A 21,660-nucleotide genomic window follows, 5' to 3' on the forward strand; every position below is an offset into this window, starting at 1 on the left:
CAGCTCAGTCTGGGGTGGGATTAAGCCGAGGCTGTGAGCACGCGAGGCCTCTTCCACCAGCTCAGCTGTCTAGCTCCATTTTGCTGGCACATCCATGTGCATGTCTGCGGTCTTCCCTCATTAACGTGTTTGACAGTTTCTACGGCAACACACATAAAAAACATTGAGGAGTTCCCGTACAACACCTTGTTACCGCAGTTGTTGACCTCTGACCAAAAGCACTTTACGTGTTTTTCCCACAATTTAGAACCGTTGAGGACAGCAAATGGGTTCAAAAGGCAGCCTTTTTTCATTTTCTTTTTTTCAAGCAGCCTCCTACCACACACACTGCTGCCAGCGTGAAATGTGTTGTACTTGGAGGCTGTTTCCCAAAGTGCTAGTAGGAACAGCCAGTGGCCCGGCTCGTCCCGCGTTGTGCTGCCAGTGGTGACGGTGTATGCCGAGAGGTCTGAAGCTGGCAGCAGTCAGCATCGTGTGTTTGTGGGTGTCTCCGCATGCTTTCCATGGCCGTAGCAGCTTTAAGGGGGTGCGTCGCAGGGGTGAGTGTGATCACAGGGCGGGAGGGGCGGTGTCAGGCTGTTGATCTTGGGCCGCAGTCTTAAACAAATTGGCCGGCTCGCTGTGGGAACTGGGGAGGCAGTCACGGGGTAGCGTCACCGTGCTCCGTGTCGGATTCAGCAAATCTCTCCGATAGCTAATTATCTCCCAGAGTGCCAGAGGAGAGGTTTGGAAGAGCTTTTGTTGTTTTTCTTCTCTCCCTCCCCGGTAACATTCTCCTGGGCTGACTCTGAAAGTTTGGTCCCGCTGTAGCCCCCCAAGCCACATAAACACATTTTAAGTTTCTGTTTTTTTCATTTAGTTTGTGCCACAATCCTCTCAGACAGTGCAATTAAAGTGAATTCTCTGCAATGTGGTGAATGTGTGTAAATGAACAGACACATGATCACGTCAGCTCATCTAACGCCCCCAATTATGACCACCGCCCGTCACTCACTACCTGGTCAGTCCAGACACGGCGTCTCTCCCCCCTCCCCCGTGATGCTGCCGGATGTTCTGGAGGCCCGAGCGCAGCGGAGGTGAACCAGGGAGGTGCGCTGAAAGGTCCCGTTGGTCGGCAGGCGTGTAATGCAAACGTGTTGACAGGACGCCCCCGGCGGGCCCCTCCTCGGAGCCACCAGGTGCAAAGCGGCGGCGGTTCAGGTGTTGGGACAAGCTCGCCGTGCGTTCTGCGGTTTTTCGGGGCGGTCCGGCCTTCACGGTGAGATGTAGATTCTGACGTGTTTCTCTCTCCGTACCCGCTGCGCTTCTTTTAGTTGGTCCAACTGCCTTCACCCCCCCCCCCCCCCCCCCCTCTGATCTCTGCCTCTGAAGAGATTGCGATCTGGCTGATGCAGACTGAAAAGGGGACGGACAATGTTAAGACCCCCAGATCCCTCGCCAAGAGAGCCCATCGTTTCTCATGAGAAAAGCTTTTTTATTTATCTGCCCCCCCCCCACCCCCCCCTTCTCCTCCCCCCTTTCACTCTCTTCTTTCATGGAGCCTTCCTGTCATCGTTTGCTCCGTTTTCTCACCAGGACAGTCCTCTGCCTGAATTCCATTTTGGTGGCAGTGGGGGCTCACCTGCAGCTCCAGTGTGAGAGCGGTCCCTTTGAGAAACGATGATGGCGCCGTAGGTCATCGCATCACTTTCATCAGCCTGTTATCAGCAGTCACGCATACAAAAGGCTGTTCATACAGAGGCGACTTGAGTGAGGCATCAGTGAAGAGAGCCTTTTAAAATGACATTCATTAGATCAATAACAGCTATTTCACGTCGGCTGATATTAGATAATTTGTCAGCTCCGTAGTGGCGACGCCACCTGAGTCGATCCTCATAGAACCGACCCGTTACTGTCTGTGTCCAGTGAGACGCTTGGTCTCCTGACTGCCCTGATGGTTTTGGAGTGGAGGGGATAAAAAGGCATAACATTTCAATTAGAAGAGAAAATGGCTGTTAAAGTGAAACACGGAGGGATTACGCCTTCTAGAGAAAAAACAAAAGCTCGATCTGATGGAGCGGTCCTGCATTACCATCTCAGAGGTATTTACGAGAGCGATAACTGTGATTATTATTTCAACAATACCCTGCGATGCTCTTTCATGGGCTGCCAGCTGGGCCCGGGGGTAGCGAGGGTAACCTGCCAACATCGTAGCGCTGGGAATTTTTCTAGGCGCTCCATAGGAGGGGAGGAGGGGGGAGGGGGGGCGATGTAGAAGACCTTGTTTGAAGGGGCCTCTGTCTCTCTGATTGGTCACAGGATGCAGACCTCCTAACATGATGGTGTCCTCTGTCTCTTTCTGCAGCTCCCGCGGAGCCTTTGCTTTGCAAATTTGCCGACGGAGGGCAGAAGAAACGCCAGAGCCAGAGCAAGTACCCTCAGAACGGGAGGCCGTGGCACAGAGAAGGCGAGGTAAGACGAGTAAGGGAGCTCCGGGAGGGGCGGGGGGGGGGGGGTAAGGTGGACGGTCCACTGATCTCCTCCAGCATGTCACGATGTCAGAAACTGAGCCCTGAAGTGCTCCTGTAGGCTGGGAACAGTGATGGGAGGGAGACTGGGAAAAGTCCATTTAGCAGCTACGATGTTGCACCAATGCATGAGCCGTCATCCCTCAACACGTCCGGATCTCACCACGGACTAGAGCCTGAAATTAGAGGATCACATGACCAAAAATGGATCATCAAGGGAAAACAATCATTCCCGATTCAACAACAAAACTGTGATGTAAAACTCCCTTTATGTGATTAATCCTGAGCTCTCAGGCACATCCTAACTCCTGCCTGTGCTCTCTAGCTATAAGACTATTTTTACATCATTTCCGTAACACTGTATTTTTAAGAATCAATCACAAGTAAATGTGGGGAGGGGCAAACCCTATCCATTCCATCATGATAAGGCGATTCCCCACCAGGCGAGGTAATGGTTGTCAAATAACAGGCCCACCCGAGTCCCGAGGCCACTTGCCAACACCTGGTTTTATGTAAACTATTGCTGGCTGTCATTTGTATTTACTCTAAGCTATAGAGCCGTAAGAAGAAGAAAACCCCAGATATCGATCAAACTGCCCCCGGATGTATAGCGCTGTCACCTAAATTGCATCTCAAGCCGAACGCCTCACTGAACACGTATCCTCCGTCCATACATCAGGAAGCTGCAAATGGAAACAGCGCCATGGCAACACGTGGTCTCTTCATACTGTAGGCTACCAGGCAGCGATACTGGGAAGGACACACAGAGGAGACGGGAGGAGGAGTCCTTCAGACTGGACTATATAGAATAGAGTGAGCACACGTGCACACGTGCACACATTTAGTGAGGCTGACAGTTGTGCTGAAACTGCAAAGTAGATGAAACCAGGAGAGATGAAATGTTTGTCCTTCAAAAAACATGGTGTGTGTGTGTGTGTGTGTGTGTGTGTGTGTGTGTGTGTGTGTGTGTGTGTGTGTGTGTGTGTGTGTGTGTGTGTGTGTGTGTGTGTGTGTGTGTGTGTGTGTGTGTGTGTATCACATGTTCAGCCAACAGCTGTGAGCCATTGACGCGTGTTTAAGCTCCATCTCCTCACAGGCTAACCCACAGTAACAGGCTCAGCTCAGTTGGCTGGAGGTGCTCGTTTCAGGACATCCTCAGATCTTACACTCTTACAAGTGAAAAGGCGTCAGGTCTCAGACCCAAAGTTGTCAGACTGAAGCTGCTTCGCCTGAGTCTGACGCCTTTGGGTCTGAGTCTGACACTCGAGTGTAAGATCTAAGGATGTCCTAAAAAAGAACACCGTAAAAGTGACATTACATTATTTACTCTTCACTGTATGTTAAACATTTAATATGTCACACATATCTACTAATAGTAATTTGATTCTCTAAATTCATTCTGGGGGAAACATGTATGTGGTGAACACCTCCACTCTACTACTACTACTAAGAATCACTATTCTGATGCTTGTTCTACAGGCTTTATACATGTGTGTATGGATTCATCATCAGTGTTTAGGGAACAGGTTTTCCCACGTGTGCGTGCTTCAAACAGCACAGGTGTGCTCTGGTTGATGTCATTATGAGCTCAGGGATTTGTGCCGCTGGAGTTCTAGTGACTGAAAGCCTGGCTTTGTCATTACGAACATCGTATCTAACATATTAACATGTATAAAAGAAACATCGTACCCCGCTGTATGTATGTGGATCAGCAAGGATCCACTATGTAGCAGAGGTGGGAACAAGTCACTGTTAGGCAAGTCACAAGCAAGTCTCAAGTCATTGCCCTCGAGTCCCGAGTCAAAGACGAAGCAAGTCTCAAGTCGAGTCACAAGTCACAGCCAACAAGTCTCAAGTCGAGTCACAAGTCGTACCATTTTAGTTTCGAGTCATTTCGAGTCCTTTTATTATAGTGGGGACGGGGAACCCTGGGTGATGGTGCGCTGCCTCACAGACCTAGACTACGAAGGGAAGGGTAATGGTGGATGGACTGTGACTGTGTTATAGTACTGTAACGCTCACCCCAATGCTGCAGCGTAAATAAGGAGGCGATGACTGGCTTGCAACTCCGCTGCATTTATTTATATAAAACAACTCAACTTCGGTCACTTGGCCGTCACCACGCCGAACGAACACTTCCGCATACACGGACCCCCAAAACTCGGGTTGTCTCGCGTAACTACAGCTGGTAACAAAGCATAACGTGAACACATGCAACATCTGCGTAACTGATTAACTAATAACTTTAACTCAGCTCATTACACTACTTTAAAACGGACGTTGACATAATGTTGGCGAGGATTTCCATCGGAGTCTGAATCCGGGTTAAAAAATCCCGATTTTTGTAACCATGAACGAGCTGTCTCGTTGATACGGTCAAATGGACTGCAGTGATTGGATGTCGTGCAGGCAGCGCGCGCTCTCTGCATTCAGGTGGCGCACATTTTATTGACAGATGCAGATAAACAGAGCGGCGCGGTGGTGTGAAAATGTTTTCCCCCAGTTTTCATGGGAAGTAGCAAGTCTTCTCGAGTCAAAGGGCTCGAGTCCAAGTCAAGTCACGAGTCATCGGTGTTCAAGTCCAAGTCGAGTTGCAAGTCTTTGTACGTTTTGTCGAGTCGAGTCTCAAGTCATCAAATTCATGACTCGAGTCTGACTCGAGTCCAAGTCACATGACTCGAGTCCACACCTCTGCTATGTAGAGAATGGAAGGGTGAGCCCCAAGAGGACAATGTTACATTCAGGTTAAAGGATTCAACCTAGTTGTACTTGACTTGTTACACAATACATGGAGATGCATGGTATTTGGTCACACCAGGTATTAATACACATTATTATTACCCTGGCTGTCAACACACTAATTAGCTGATTACTTGATGTCCCTTTTCTAAGTAAAGGGGGTCACCTGTCCGCTCGCTGGGGAGGGCAAGAAGAGGAGTGTGTGTGTCTGTCTGCGTGAGTGCAACCTTGTGGTCATTGATCAGCTGTGCAGGCTGCGCAGGGGGAGATGGCCATCAGCTGCTAGTCCGTTTATCAGAGCTGAGGCCGTTCCTCACCTCCCCCCCCCCTGGCAGGCAGATGAAGGGAGAGAGCAGCCATTCCTCTCTTTCTCTCTTTGTTTCTCTCTCTCTACCTTTTACTTCTCACAGTAAATATATATATATATATGTATCTCCCTCTGCTCTTTCTCCCCTCCTCTTCCTGCCGTTGCTCTCTCGCTGTCACGCGCTGCCTTATGCGCCGCGTTTTAAGTCTTCCCAGATCTCACAGCATCATCCGGAGTGAGCGAGAGCCTCTGAGAAGCAGAGGGAACACATTGTGGGATCAGTCAGGAGTTACAAGGGTTGAGTGCTGCAGGGCGGGCTGAGAAATATTTATGACAGATTATCTTGCAAACTACACAAAGTGGGAGTCTGGAAAGTGCCGTGTCTCATGTTGACTTACTTATTAGTCACTGCATTTTTGTGCACCACACACACACACACACACACACACACAGTCTTTCTCTTTTTACAACACATACTCTTACACACAAAAAGTTTCAAAGTCACACTTCTCAAGCACCTACTCCAGAGGGATGAATGAAGATGAAAAAAAACATCCGGCTTTCCACTGTGTGTGGAAGCCTGACAGATGCTTGTGTGTAAGTGTGTGTGTGTGTGTGTGTGTGTGTGTGTGTGTGTGTGTGTGTGTGTGTGTGTGTGTGTGTGTTAAACAAATGGGATGCTAACACGCAAACACGCGATTTGCTGCTCTATTAATATGGTGAAATTAATTCTCATTTGAATAGAAAATGCATTAGATAAGACTAAATGAATCTCGTATACTCAAGAGCAAAATTATTATTCACGAGTTGCGGAACTGGAATTAATGTTTGACTTCTCTGCTGCTTTTTGTTACATACATAAACATTATAATATTTTGTAGCTTCTCCTAATCTCTTTTGAAATGTTGTACTTTGATTGTTACCTTAAGAAGAATCTATCCAATAAACAATAAAGATTAAAATGAATTACCTCTATTGAAATCAGAAAAGCTTGATCGTCGCAAAAAAAGGAAAAATCTCTTCATGATGGTTCTTTGTAACGTGTTGTGAATAGTTGTCACAAAGCATTATGAATATGAATGACTGAATGAAGAGCTGATGTAGTGGTGTCTGCATGTACTGCATGAGGTGAAAGTACGCATCACGCTCTCTTAACGAGCTCTTTGAAGCCCTGATCCTCCCATGGCAGCTTCTCTCAGGGCCGAGATTTGTTTGCTGGATCTGTACAGTTTCAAGTTGGGGGGGGGGGGGTGTTTCTGCCTTTTAAAACCCCAACATGCATTAAGCGTCTCTGTCTTCTTGCTGAGGCAGAGCAGGAGGCTCACTGCATCAGTCACTGGCCTTGCAGGCTCTCTGTGCTGTGGCATCCATCACAACGTGGCAGCACTTAGGGGAGAGATGGTCACGCCTGCCGCCGCCACGTGAACACATGCAGCCTTGATGTCACGTTTAGTTTAAAGACGGCGTATACATACCAAGGCTTTTGCACACTCACAGAATGCTGAAGGTGAAAACCCACAAACTATTACATTTTTAAATTCAGTGGGGTGATGCAAGTCCCTTTATCCGGCCTTTCTGGCTGACATTAAATTCCTCTGAAAGGCTTTTTTTAACTATGCGCACACACACACCCCCATTGGTCCGGCATAGATTATCTGTTATTGCTCACTGTCGTGGGTCTGGGTCCAGGCTCCCTGATCGCACCCCCCCCCCCCCCCCCGCCCACGCTCCTCTGTGTTGCTCTTCCCTTAATTTAACAGTATAGCGGAGTGTAGGAAGCCCCTCTGGAGGGACAAGGGCAAAAGAGTGGACGAGAGCAGGTAGATTAAGAGATGAAGGATGAAGAGGGACGGTCGAGAGAGAAAGGGTAAGAACACAAGATGATGGAGGAAGAAAAGAGAGTGGGGGGGCAAAGTGAGAGAAAGAAAGGGCAAGAAAAGAGTGTATGTGTGTGTGTGTGTGTGTGTGTGTGTGTGTGTGTGTGTCTCGATGAAATCTGCCGTCCTCAGCAGCCTACCGGTAAAAGAAATCGGATTAACTCTCCTCCGGGAGAGAACCTTCAAGAATGCAGATGACGGATTGCGGCGCACAGGTCTCTCTCCTGGACTCCGAGAGGGCCCCACACACTATAGCACACATGGAGACACACACACATACCTTCTGCAGACAAAGACCTCCGTTTCCTGCTCACTCCTTTTCTTTCAAAAGGGCACTTCTTCATTTCCTCTCATTCATAAATACATGATGGTACGTGATGGAAATAGAAAGTCCTCGATGCCAATTCACTTCGTCCTATTGATGGCGCGTCGCCCCACATTGGCTTTGCTACTTGTCAGTTTTTCCAATTTGAAAATGAGATGAATGTGATTAGATTTATTTTGAACAAAGAATCAGGATATAAATCGGATTATACCCAAAGTACAATAAACGTGCGTCAAATGATGTGGGTGACATTGATGCTGGAACATATCGACGGATTTCCCTGAAACGCACGGAACATAATAACAGCAGGATGAATGCTGTCTAGTGTACACGACCTGTCCAATAGCATTTAGACACATGGAGGCTTCCTGATTAATGTTGTGACTAAAAACAAATAAGCTATGGTCTGTAGGACTTCTGGTTCCTTGTTTGAGGTCCTACGCAACTGTCTCAAGACTCAATTTATTCCAGTCCATAAATACAAAAACTAAATCTAAAAAGATACAAATCTTCTCATTCAACTCAGAGAAGAATTTTGCAAAAAGAAGAAAAATGGCAAAAAAGCACATTTTGTTAAACATTGAGATACTCTGGTTAGAAGTAAAATACAGACAAAAAATGCATAACGTTATTTTAGTTTCATATCATTCGTCAGTATTAAACAATTTGTGATTAATCCTGCATGTCATGTGTTTCTCTCTTTCAGACTGGCCTGGCGTTAACATATGATCCGGCTGCAATGCAGAATGGGTACGAGACAATCTACAGTCAATGCATCCGCCTTCTAATAAACCGCCTACATAAAGATGAATGTAGAGGTTGCACTTTGTTACTGTTTGATTAGGAACATGTATATGGATTGCAAATATGTGTGTGTGTGTGTGTGTGTGTGTGTGTGTGTGTGTGTGTGTGTGTGTGTGTGTGTGTGTGTTCCTGTGTCTTTGTGTCATGACTTAATGCTGCTGTGGAGATAAACGACCCAGCAACCTGTTTTATTTCCCCCTCTGCGCTGCGGCGGAAGGGGGCTGTTGAGGCCCCCCCTCCATCTCCCCTCTCTGGCCTCATTCACAGGAAGCTCCTCATCCCCTGCTTCCTAAACCACTTATCCTCTGGTGACTTGGAGTCAATCTCAACCACAAAAAAACAGCAGAAGTGGATGAATAGCATCACTCATTACACACAGCCTGCCGCAGTAAAAGCCTCCTTCTGCTGGAAACCCGCCAGCTTATTATCCCACAGATATTTGTGTTGAGCAACAGACCTGCTGGGAAAGGAATGATTCTCTCCTAATACATTCCACCAGACGTTAAGCCTAATCAACATGTTCCAGAAGAAAAGAGAAGTAGGGTGAATTAAAGAAGTCAGGTTTATTTAAAGGCTAATGCAGTGTAGAAACCGAAATAATAAAATGATTCAGCCAGCAAGTATTTTAGAAGTATATAGTTAATTTAATTTATGTATTAATGTAAAGTAGAAAATAAAATGCAACGGAAAAGGAAAAACAGAGACGCCACTTTACGTTTGACAGACTGCTTCCTGGATGAATTGGATTCTGCCTGCGTCCATGTGTGGCTGTTTATTGGGGGTCGTGTCGGTGAGGTAGTCTCGCCTGCAGCGCTTTGCAGCTCCTCCAGGGGTTTTCTGAGGTGTTCCCCAGCCAGAGCATATATATTCAGTGTGTTCTTCTAGTGTAGGCCTTTGATGGGATGTCCCTCTGGGTGTGTGAGGTGCCTCCCTCGTATCTAAGAAGGCTGCTTGTATCCACTAATGGATTCTTTTGGTCACTACCCAAAGCTCATAGGTGACCAGGTGATAGGAGATCGATCGGTGAAATGAAAAGCTTTTTCCTGCATTACCGATGACACTGCATCTCCCCACCTGCCCATTTCACGCAGCATGTTGCCCCCAAGTCCCAGAGATCCCTGAACACCTTCCCTTGGTGACACAAAACACTCCCAACCCGGCCACAGCGATGCACAGTTTTCAGGGAAAGAACCATTGTCTGATTCCCAGGTGCTGACTCTCACCCCAAACTTCACAGTAGTCCACAAGCCGAGAGAAGCAACAGCTGACAATGCACCTGACCCTAATGCCCCTGTGGGTGAAAGGGTGAAATTGCATATACATGCAAATTACCCATATATACATATAGATATTATATGTGTGCATAATACGGATATATGACCCAGATAAGATATTCCCGTATCTCATAAGTAAATAGTTCTTAAAGAGTTCTTAACTCTTAAAGATCTTAAAGAGTTTACGTGGCCGATGGCTCATCCTAACACACCATGAAAGGATTTGCCCTTTCCCAGTTTCCAGGGACGTTATGGAGCATCTAGCTGATAAAAACATGTTATGTATGTTTTTTACCTGGGTGGAACTTGTGTGGGCATTTGGTTAAAGAATGAATGTAATGCCGAACATAAAGAGCACATGAAGCATCTCGAACTAGAACGTAGATCCTCAAACCCAACGGCCGGTAATATGATCTTCTGCTCAGGTTGGACATTCCACAAAGTGTCTCAGTGGATCACAGCTGCGATTAAACCTACAGCAATAAGATGAAGTAGCAAAGCCGACCACCTTCTTTGCAGCCCAAGTTAAACCAGACAGCTTGTCGAAATTCAATGTGCCAACAGGAGTGCTTCTTAAAGCCAGCCAGCACTGCACAGTGTAACCTTAACACAGGAGTCCACATTGGGGGGGAGAATGAAATAGCACCACCTACTTTATACGTTGACAAAGCTCAATCTGATGGGATAAAACACCACTTTTCAATTGAGAACGCTATGAGACACTTCATGGAACTTTTATGTGGCGTTCAAAATGCAATATAAGGCTGTGTGTTTGCCCTGAACAAGCTGCAAGATAAATCAGCAGTGTGTGTGTGTGTGTGTGTGTGTGTGTGTGTGTGTGTGTGTGTGTGTTCAGGTGTGTGTGCTCTAGTTTGCAAGTGTATCTTTCTTTAGAAAGAGAAACTAAAAAAGTAAAGAGGAATATGTCTTAGATAATACACCATTGTACCGTTTGCATCAAGTAGCAAATCGTCATGCTTAATGGTCTGTATCTATTGTGAATTCAACAAACTCATTGTACTGTGTCCTTTCCTCCTTTCCTTCCTTTCCTCATTACCTCCTCGCTCTCTCTCCCTTCTCAGGTTCTACTCCTCGCCTTACAGCATCGCCACCAACCGCATGATTGCACAGACCTCCATCACGCCCTTCATCGCTGCTTCCCCCGTGTCCACATATCAGGTGGGCCATGATGCACTGCATTATGGGTAGATTGCTGACCGTGTATGCGTAGCAGGGAGGTTGTTTCGTGTAAGAGGAAGAGAGGAGGCGGGCTGCAAAACAGCGTGAGGTTCTCTCATCGTGTCTCCGCCACTCCAGCTGTGCTCGATGACATCTGTTTCGTAGGCGGCAAACACAACAGGCCTCAGAAGAGCGTTTGAAAAAAAAAAAATGCAGAGAGGGTGGGAAAAATAAACAGAAAATTACACAACATGAATTAAAAGTCTATGGAAAACCACGCTTTCCACCCTTCCAGTTTCCCGACCTCTTTTGTGCTCCCTCGGCTGCTTTTGCAATAAAGTTGTCGTTTTCTTTTTTCTTTTGCTAACTTGGATTCGGCCGCCTCTTCTTCCAAAGTGAATCCTCCACAACTCTCACGGCTCCGATCTGTGGAGTAATGAAAGAGAACAGGACCGGATCGGGAAGAATGGCCGCGCGAGACGTTTTCCTGAGCTCAAATCGAAAGATCAAGCGGCGCTGCCACCGCGCCCCCCCGATCAGACGCCACCGCGCCCCCCCCGCTCAGACGCCACCGCTTGACATCGCCTCCGTTGGGTATGCACGGGCCGACAGACGAGGGTAGTGAGGGGGCGATGAGGGATGGACGGGGAGACCAGAAGGGACAGATGGAGAGGACTGAGGTGGGGAGGGCGGGTGGTAACACTGGCGGTGGCTCCGGTAGGTGGGGGGGGGGGGGTGTTGCTGAAGGTTGCTGCGCCCGTCTTTGAGGCACGCTTGATTAAAACTCTGGTCCAGTACCTGCAGTGGGTGGGGGGGGTGGCGGGTGAAAGTGGGCCAGGGCGCGTCACTAATCCGCTCTCGGAAGGCTTCCCAAATTGATTTATCAAAAACAATGGCCAGGCTTTTGAGGAATATTAATCCCCCCGGTTTCAGTGAGGGGCTGCTCTGCCACCCCTCCCTGTAATATTGCCCTTCAGCCAGGCACGGCACGAAGGTGAGTCCTTCATCTCCTGTTCAAGAACAAAGAGACCGAGGAGAAACCAAAACGAGAAGACGAGCCAGGCAGCGCACACACGGGACACAAAAGGAAATCGCAGCCTTTCATGATGGAAACTACTGCCTTTGTAATGAAAAGCTCAAGCTGCATAGAAATGACAGTATCTGCCATTCATCCTTTCATGTTCATGTCGAGTGGATATCTCTCAGAGCTGCTAGTTTTGTGGCATTGATTTATCGAATCTGCAAATGAACCAGGCAAACAGCCGTGTTCTGGTGTTCTTTCAAGCCTCCTGTGGGCTCGGATGATGATTGGCTTTGTTTCCTGGAAAAAACCCGCTTTGATGATCCACATGACGGGAGCCAGCCGAGGCCACATCTCCACCAAGATCTCAGCTGGTGCCGCCAGCCAGCCGTGGCCTGGTTTCCATCACTGGCTCTGCAGACTGACTAAATATGTGGCTGGCTGGCTCGCTACCTAGATGACTGGTTGGGTTGGGTCAGTGGCCAACCGGCTGAACGGCTGTCTGACTGTTGGTTTTTGGACTTAACGGCTGACAGGCTGTTTTAAAGGGTCACACAAGCTGTGGAGTTCAGCCTGAGGTAGGGGGCTTGCACTATAACACCCAATCACAGTGAGCCTGCTGCAGGTGGAGAAGCGCTGCTCCTCACGACTTGGATGTGACTTAATGAACTAGCAAGGACCACTCAGTCAAAGAGGGGGATGTCCTTTGGGGACAATCGGAGTCCAGTCTCATGTCAGTCAAGACGTCCTCTGTGTTCCTGGTACTTTTGAGCATTTTCCATTCAATTTTTTTCCATTTATTTATTTATTGCTGATATATTTTAAATCCCTGATCCTCCCACATTGCAACCATTCATTATGATGCATTTACGCTGTTTTGAAGACTAAACTATAAATGTGTATCAGGCGAGGTTAAATCTTTTTTATTGCAATCAGGAATTATCCTGATTATAGATAAATAAAGTATTGTCAAATTCAAAAACAAAATACAAATTTTAACTTCCTAACAACAACAAAATAACATTTTATTTCTTAATATACAATTTTTATGCAAATCTAGATGACTATAACAAAATAAAATGATACAAATATTTCTGGGTGGTTTAAACCCGATTTTCAATATTGTCTTTTCTGGCTCGGTGGTAAAAAACTTACTTATATATATATATATACTTATATATATATATATATATAAGTATAAAAGTATACGGTCAAACGAAATTGAACTTTTAACCCAAATACGCCGACCTCCACAACAAACAGTCAAATTCTGCCATTGAGTGAAGTTCTGAGTGTCAATCATTTACAATAGAGAAGTTGTATTCTGATTCCGTACATCAGGGTATCAGTGATGGTGGTCTGTGGCAAACTATTCATTCAATCTGTATCTGTCCGCTTTAAAGCATGTCGGATGCTCTGGTAAACCGTTAACAACAGATGTTTGTTAAACAGAACTATCTAAGTCAGTGGAAAGGGGCAGGCTCTTTAAAAAAAAGTGATCTAGATGCTAAAGTCCAATGGAGCCACCAGTCCGGAGGGGGCAGTCACCCCTCCCTGTCCTATACGCCGAAGCACCGCCCCGAGCTGCCAGTACATTAATGGATTATTGCGTCATTGCGGAAACAGAACCTACATGATCCACAGCTGTTTAGTGTGTTCTGTGTCATTTCATGTTTTGCAAAAAATTTTGGGATTTCGTTCCCACATTTTACAACTTTAGCCACCAAAGCGCTAAATCAGCTGTGGGTGAACTCCTAATACAAACTATAGGTTTGGATTGATCAACCAAAGATTTCACCACATTTCTCCACATTGATCCGGGACAGCCCAAAGTCATGAAGGAGCCTTGTGGGGGAACAGAGTCAACTGAATAAATCACATGATGGTCATGCCTCATCTTGCGTGGAGATAATGTGATTAAAGATAAGCTTTGTCTGTCCCATTCTGCTGGGAGAACAAATACCGCCATGTGTAAACAAACAGACTTGGCTTCATGTTGTAGAATATCAAGCTTTGTTTAGGTGTGGGTCCAAATCACGCGTTTGGGTTGGCACAGAGGATTGATTGCTCTTATAGCAGATTATCCCGTGTTTGTCTTTGTTTAATCTAATCATTTTAGCAGGATCAGTGGCCAGCCTGTGTGTTTGTCCGCTACAAGCTGTCTGATTCCTCTCTCCAGCACATATAAAAGCTCTGTTTGTTCCTCCATTCACTCCAGTCCCTTGATCATTGTCTCTGTCACTGTTTCACCATCTTTCCCATCCACATTAGTGAATATGCATGTTTTATGTTTTCCTCTGGTAAAAGCCCTGCATTCCTCTGAAAACAAAGAAAAGCTCTGTCCACCACTCTCAAGTCGTGTAAGCATGATTTCTAATGCACAGGAGTCCTTCCTGCAATGTTTCACTATGTTTGACCCCTCCTGGGTACAGCATTAAGGAGATTATTGTAATAGAGGAGGAACCTAATGTGTGTTCTCCGTGCACCAGTCATACTGTTGGCAATTATGAGAAGGCAGGAGGGAGATTTGCTGCCTCCAGACTTTCAAATTATTTTTTGTCATTCTTTGGCACGACTTAATCTGTGTAAAGTTCAGCCATTTTGGTGCATTAAAACCAATGCAATCGCTTTAAAACGTTCAGACTAGAGAATATTTGAACAAGTTGTGAATATTTGAACAGTTTGGATCTGACTGGGCTTAAGAACGAGCTATGATGTGTGTCACCATCATTTCACACTTACTGTGTTCCTCCTCAGGTGCAGAGTACGTCATGGATGCCTCATCAACAATATGTTATGCAACCTACAGTAAGTACTTTACCGTTCGCCCCTTTGCGGCCCCCCCATAGCTTCTGCTACTGAATCTTTGGACCAGAGTTGTTGAAAGGCTTTGTTAAAAGAAGTATATTTCACCTTTGTGCTAAAAGATGGAGCACTTTGTCCTGCCATTGCTCTAAAGGTGTGTTTTTCCCTTCTGATAACCGCATGTTTCATCTGTCCTATACAAACATTGTTGGGTCGGGAGTTTCTTGGTGTTGGACATGCCAGGAAGCCATTCAGTATGATTTACCAGACACAATACAGACGCCTGTAGGCTGTTGCTCGGGGTTACCGCCCCGGACAGCAGGAAGGAAAAATGATCAATTGGATTTAGTTTCTGGGAGACCATAATATGGTTTTGATTCTGCGGCCTGTCTGCAAATAATGTCCACACTAATGAGTTATTTAGTATTTTCTTCAGTGTTGAAACCATATTTGAATACTTCTAGTGAGATTTGATTTGACTTTTTAAGAAGAAGTCAGACGAGAATGTTCTTAAATAGTCCTAACGGCTCTAGACTTTTTGTTTCCTGTAACCTACCAACAGCGTTGTTAGGCATACATCCCAAATCTCCTCTCCTAATGTTGTAGAAACAGTGGTTTGGTAAATTGTTTTACGCTTGGCCTTTAACTGATCCGAGCTTCAGGAGTGTTCCTGTTAAGTCGCTTAGAGGTTTTTTTAATCATTCTGCCAGAGGCTTTAACATTTGCTTGAGGCCTTTTGTGGCCCCCGAAGCACTGAACCAGACAATGACACATGTATTTGACTCCGTAAAATTGTCTCACTGTTCCACGCAAATGAGCTACATGGAGGTCTGACTCTAAGACCACCACAATACGGAGTGCACCCAGTCACTCCTACAGGGGGCCATAGGACCATAAGCAAGCCACCAGAAAGTGTCAACAACATAATAAGCCTAAATCAATCCTCCCACCCCCAAAACATACGGAACCACGGGCCCCCGCAGCCGATGGCTCAGCACTCAGGCCCCCACTGCAGGGTGCTCGTCCAGCTGTGGCCATTTTGCACTCAGTCCTAACATCTCACCTCCACTCCCCCCGCTGTGGGGCAGCGGACATGTAATCTGGGGGCAGCAGGCCTCACACACACACACACACACACACACACAGCTGCCCTTTAAGCCACTCGGTTGGCTGTCCTGTGAGGATCTTAACTCACCTTCTCTTGCCTCTGCTGTCAGGACAGAACCTTCCTGGTGATGATTGTTTCGAGATGGATTAACGTTAAACTTACTGTTGTTGTTGCTGCTGCTGCAAGAAAGGATCTCAGAATCTTTGATCACCACGTGCAGTGCTGTGCAAATGTGTATGTGTGTAACTTCTTAGACACATATCAAATATATCTCTGCGTTTGTGCATCAGGAGAACAGCACCGATGCATTTGGACGTTTACATGTTTGTTCCGTGCTCTTCTTCTTCTGGGAGGCTGCAGTTTCTTGTGTTATGGTCGACAGAACGGGCGTAGCCTCATTGTCTGTCGCTGTAACTGCTCATCGTTGCCTGATTCATGTGTGTGTGCACTGCATGTGTTGTTTGCTGCCATATGTGTGGTCCATACTGGTTGTTCCCAACCGGGCCGTAAAGCTGCCCCACAGCACTGCCATCTTTGTATGAGGCGAGGCCTCTTGGAGCCATTGGCAGTGTATTGTACTTTGGTGTACATCTCATTATGCCGCCATGCCAGAAGTAGCCATGTGGCCGTATGTGATCCAGTTCTGTCACCAAACGGCTGCTAGTTGCTAACTGCAGCTGTCACTGGATCACAGCTAGCAATCTGGCTCCCTTCATGACGCTCATACCCTCTACCAGTCACACACACAGCACACCGCCCCCCACACACCCAGCGCCTGCTACCAGCTCAGTGACATCAAATCACCCAAGCGTGCTGGCTTCAAGAGCTCAAGGGTCTATTCAAAGCATTAAAAACCAATTGATTGTGCCGCCGTTTGGCCGGTAGCACCACGTGTTGCGTGTTAAACCAATGAAGCGCTGTGCAAAGGCTCCACTGGTGTCAGGCCAATATGGAGGCAGCGGAGCACGGAAGGGGGAAGGGTCACAGCCAGCCCGCTGGATATCAGAATAGTCCTGGCGCGTGTGTACATTGTAAAACTAAATGTCAAATTAGCAGCACTTGCTGTCTAGGTTTTAGTGCTACAAACCTTTATAGTATTAATGCAGGGTACCAAGAGCCCTTCAAATGCTGCATATAGCCTCAGAGTGTAACTGTGCCAGTTAAAGATGCTATACATCAGTGGTCGATACTAGCGACCGTACGTTCTTCCAACTGTGTCCGAAACCACTCCACCTGTGACTCGTTCCCTTCTATGGACCTTTTATTGCCATTCAGGTGGGTCCATGTTTGTCCTTTTTACTGCCATGGTCTTGTTGTAGTTGAGTTGCACATCGATAATCACACACTTTCTTTGGTAGAATGTAGTGTACATACCTTTGCTGAGTGTTTCCAGGGCACGCCATGGAGGACGCATTTTCACACAGACACTGATGGGCAATAAATGTGGTGCACTGTAGAATACATTTAGGGTTGTTTCTGACAAGGCCTTGAAGATCCAAATGTTGCATTATGTTATGTATAGCTTTAGTAAATGAACAAGACAAAGTTAATTCCACCTGAAATATCACATTTAAGGATGAAATAAACAGAAAATGATATTGATCAATCATGGTAAATCTAGGTAAAGGAACATGGATGAAGAGCAGATATGATCCCTGATCCTTGAGAGCTCAGAGTCTCTCACCAGGACCCCGTCAGCGTGTTGATGTGGTGAATTGATGGAGCCATGAATGGATGACAGTTCGTTCACAAACTCAAACTCTGTTGAAAAACAAGGTCAAACAATACATTGTGGTGAATAAAAGATGATTTATTGAGTGGCGGTAAATCAATAAATGTCAAAGTTGAGAACAACTTGATCGAGAGTTTTCGGATGGCAATGAGCACAGAGCTTCACGTAGAACATTAGCAAAGGTGTTATTTTCTATCTGACTTGATTAAGTCTGACAAGTCCATTCATACAAACTGAGCTTCATCACCGGAGGAGGAGGAGGTGGCACTTTGGTAGCTAGAACTCAGAGGAAGCAAAGAGGGAACCGTGTTAGAAATGTGTTTATCTCCAAATAATGGGCAGAAAGTGCTGAGCCCAGAAGTTCAGTAAAGTGAGTTTGTAACTTTTCCCCCTCTGTTCATCGCTTGTCTTCCCTTTCTTCTCTTCCTCTTGTTGTCGTTTGGCCTAAACAGCGTCCATTTAGTTATTTGGTCAGCAGACCACGTAGAAGAAGATCCAAATGCCCAAAAAGACAAATACGCCCATGCAGCTTTTACCCAGATGCTGCTCTAAACACACATATGTTTGAGTGCATTCTTAATGGTAAATCTCACTTCCCAAGACATCATTATCCCACTTCTTTATGCTCACTGTAGACCTGCTGTCTATCTGGTGTGTGTTTGCTGCGCTCCCTTACGTACTGAAGGTGGCTTCGGCTTCCAGTAGCCACTTTCCCGGGCCTCTGAGAATTGAACCATACAGTAAGCAGCCGCCCTCAGCGGATGGGGGGGGGGGGGGGGGGGGTCAGAGCGCCGTGTGATACCCATCTCCCCGCCTGACACGTGAAACGTTCCGTGGATGCAAAGAGGAACATTATGTCGGTCTTATGGATTCGCCTGGCGGTGGAATCTGAGACGGGGCACAGCCGCCCTTGAGCTGCTCTTCCTCCTCTCTCGTTTCATCCCTCTCTTCATTCCCTCGCTGCTGCTTTCTATACATCTCCCGCTCATCGCTTCCTGTTGTTGTCTTCTTCTACCCCTCTAGCCACCTCCTCTCCCTTCAACCTCCTCCGTCTTTCTCTTCTCTCATGCCCTTTCAAAGTACAACTGCAAAATATTGTCTGTCTCGGGTCAAAGTTGCATCCATAAAAAAAGAGATAAAATGAGATGTTGTTGCAGTGCCACAGGGCGGCTTTTTGGTTTCACCTTGAAAAAAGCTGCGATAGCAGCAGACACACATTTTGAGGCAAAGCTGATTTTCTTTGGTGGACGAGCTTCAGTAGCTCACTGTTTAACAAAATAGATTCTTATCATTTGTTTGCTTTTGTAAATGGGCTAAATATCCTAGAGAGGTTTGAAATGATCCATTTGTCTACAAAAGGCAGAGAACAGTTGATCTGTGCTGTGAAGACATGACAGATACTGTTACATGCTTCATCTAGCATCTTCATCCTCTCTTTACGCATGCCCCCCCCCACACACACAGTTCTAATCCATCCATATATACTCTTCAATTAGTGCATCCTTTTTGATAATGACCTCATTACTATCAGCCTTTTCATAGTTGTTATCAGTACTAATGGGGTCTGTATAAATGTGTGCATAACAAAGCAATAGCATTGCAATGAACAATCTCAATCATAGCTAATTAGAGACTTATAGACTTATATCCCTGTATTTTGACCTGTATTTGTAGCCTACAGCTACTCATGTGCCAACGGGCGTGATTAACAAAACACTGATTTTCCGGGGTACAAATTTTACTGTAATTCAATCTACAACCTCTTGAGATATTGCACATTATTGACAGACAAAATGAATGAGTTTGTGTCTGGAGATTGATCCATCATCCCCTTTGTCGTCCTTTCATTGTGGAGGACAAAACTGCACAGTAGATAAACATCTTTGCCAGAGGTGAGAAATAGTTTCCTGGTATCTGGCTCCACGTGATAATCTGTTTACGTACATTGTTGTGGCCCCTCGGCTGCTCCTCTTTTACCTTCCCTGTGGGTTGTTGGGGGGTCTTTAAAATTAAATAAATTAAAACGTAATCATGAAGGTGGAATGCTACAATAAGCAGCAATCTGCACCCCAATGGCTCCACTCATCAAGGTGTTGGGTAAAATGAGCCGTTTACCTGGCTTGGTCCGGGACACGTTGTGGACAGACTGTGTTGGTGATACCAGGCCGACCCAAAGTAGTCCGTCAGCCCCGAGCGGGGCTTCATGCGGTGGATTAGTGTGGAAGGCCCAGGATGCTGGTTCCTGTTTTTGGGCTCTCCTGAATAGAAAGGTGCCTGAGGCTACATCTTCAATCGGTGGTCTCAGCCGAGGCAGGTGAGATAAAAGTCCAGGGGTGGATATCGCCAGGCTTATTAGAGCACAAACACAAAACCAGATGTGAGAGGGTGAACTCAGTGGACAGCAGATCCCAGCCGGCTGCATCCAGCACTTCTGTAATGTTTGATTGAATGAAAGCCTCCCCCTGCCCCCCCCCACTTCAGCAGCCACTAGAAACAGGCCAGTAAAGAGTAGGGGGTCGAAGGAAATTCCGTTTTTCTCAATAGTCGCGACCACATAAGGTCCCAGCGACAGTAGTACAGATCAGCCGAGGACAGACGGGCATGAAGACTCGTCTCTACACCTACAGCATGCGCCCTGGCATTCTGAGCCGTATGAAGTTACCCGTCAATCATCAGCAGATGTTGGGCAACACCAGGCTCTCCAGAGCAGTAAGGGCCGCGGTAACAAGCTGCGTCTGCGCCTTTCACTCCATACGGAGGAATGTCTGAATGTACTGAAGCTTTGACCCTGCGGCGCCTCCATAAGCGCCCTGCGGTGTCGCATGTCACGTTCCCCTCGACGCCGCACGCGCTTCCAGCATCCGTGTCCAGACCACCGGAACGTGGAGAAACCCCCCAAGAGGATTGTGTCCAGTCAAGTGCAGGTCCTCTTTCAGGTGGACACATGTCCATGAAGCGATGCTTTGTTTGAGTGGAACACAGCCGCCATTGTTCGCCGCTCTTAATCTTTTATTATCCGCCAGCTTTGACATTTCACCTACGCTTCATCGGTGGTGCCGCATTCTTTCTAGTTACCCAGATTAATCATGTATGTTAATCCTAGTTTTGTTTCCAAGGTGATGTGTAAATAAGGGTATATTAAGGGTGACCCCATCGATGGTTGTTCTTCTAGTCGGTGCCTTCGAGGGCAGCTTTTTGACATGTTGTAATACTCTCTCACTTCAGAATGAACACCTTTGGTCATCATTTCAAAAGCTGGCACTGATGACTTGAAAGAGCAGATTTATAAAATGACAAAAGACCATTTTACATCAATTTTGGTCACATTGCTGCAAGAGAGGGGACAATTTCTCATGTCAGCCTTCACAAAATTGGCTTAGATTCTGTGCAGCAGGACGCCAAATAACCCGGAACTCGCTGCATTTACCTGACTGCATCTACGACCCGTGACCCTAATGGATCAGCTGGAATAAACACTCTCTATCTGTGTGACATTTATGTATCGCTTTACCCACGTTAACGCTGTTATTCCCAATCAGCAACTGCAGACAAAGCAATGAATACCAGCTGATACGGATCAGGGCTCCATCAGTCTGAGTGCTGCTCTTTACTCGTAATGAGTGCTTGTTAAAAAACACTGCTTTTTTTTCCCTTTACAAGACATTTTTATTTCCTGTACATTGTCTCCGGTGGCTGAGTGTATATCAGCGTATTTAACAACCGGGGCGCCGATATCATCCTTCTCTTGTCTTGTGCACGATCAATACCATCTCCAGCATGATGGATTTTTCTGTGACGCGCGCACATTCCCCCCCCACCCCCCAAAATAGTGCACGTGTGTGTGTGTGTGTTATCTGTAAACATCAAGTCGGACGTTTGAGGTGCGTCTGCAGCATTCGTTCGCTTCCTCTCTCTCTGTCTCCTGCGCACGCAGCAACACACATTGTTCTATCTGTTTCAGTCTCCTCATTTTCTCTCCTCT

At 46.5% G+C, this 21,660-nt stretch overlaps 1 protein-coding gene across 4 annotated transcripts in view; it reads left to right on the forward strand.

The window, feature by feature from the left end:
- Nucleotides 1-21,660, forward strand: part of rbms3 (RNA binding motif, single stranded interacting protein) — a 206,999-nt gene that overhangs the window by 174,130 nt on the left and 11,209 nt on the right. For all 4 annotated transcript variants that reach the window (XM_037473624.2, XM_062558354.1, XM_062558353.1 and 1 more), the window contains 4 exons: nt 2,345-2,451; nt 8,462-8,505; nt 10,916-11,012; nt 14,791-14,841. In XM_037473624.2, coding sequence (XP_037329521.2) covers nt 2,345-2,451; nt 8,462-8,505; nt 10,916-11,012; nt 14,791-14,841 — 299 coding nt within the window. The remainder of the gene's footprint in view (nt 1-2,344; nt 2,452-8,461; nt 8,506-10,915; nt 11,013-14,790; nt 14,842-21,660) is intronic.

This window comes from Pungitius pungitius, chromosome 17 (genome assembly GCF_949316345.1).
Source record: "Pungitius pungitius chromosome 17, fPunPun2.1, whole genome shotgun sequence".
NCBI lineage: Eukaryota > Metazoa > Chordata > Actinopteri > Perciformes > Gasterosteidae > Pungitius > Pungitius pungitius.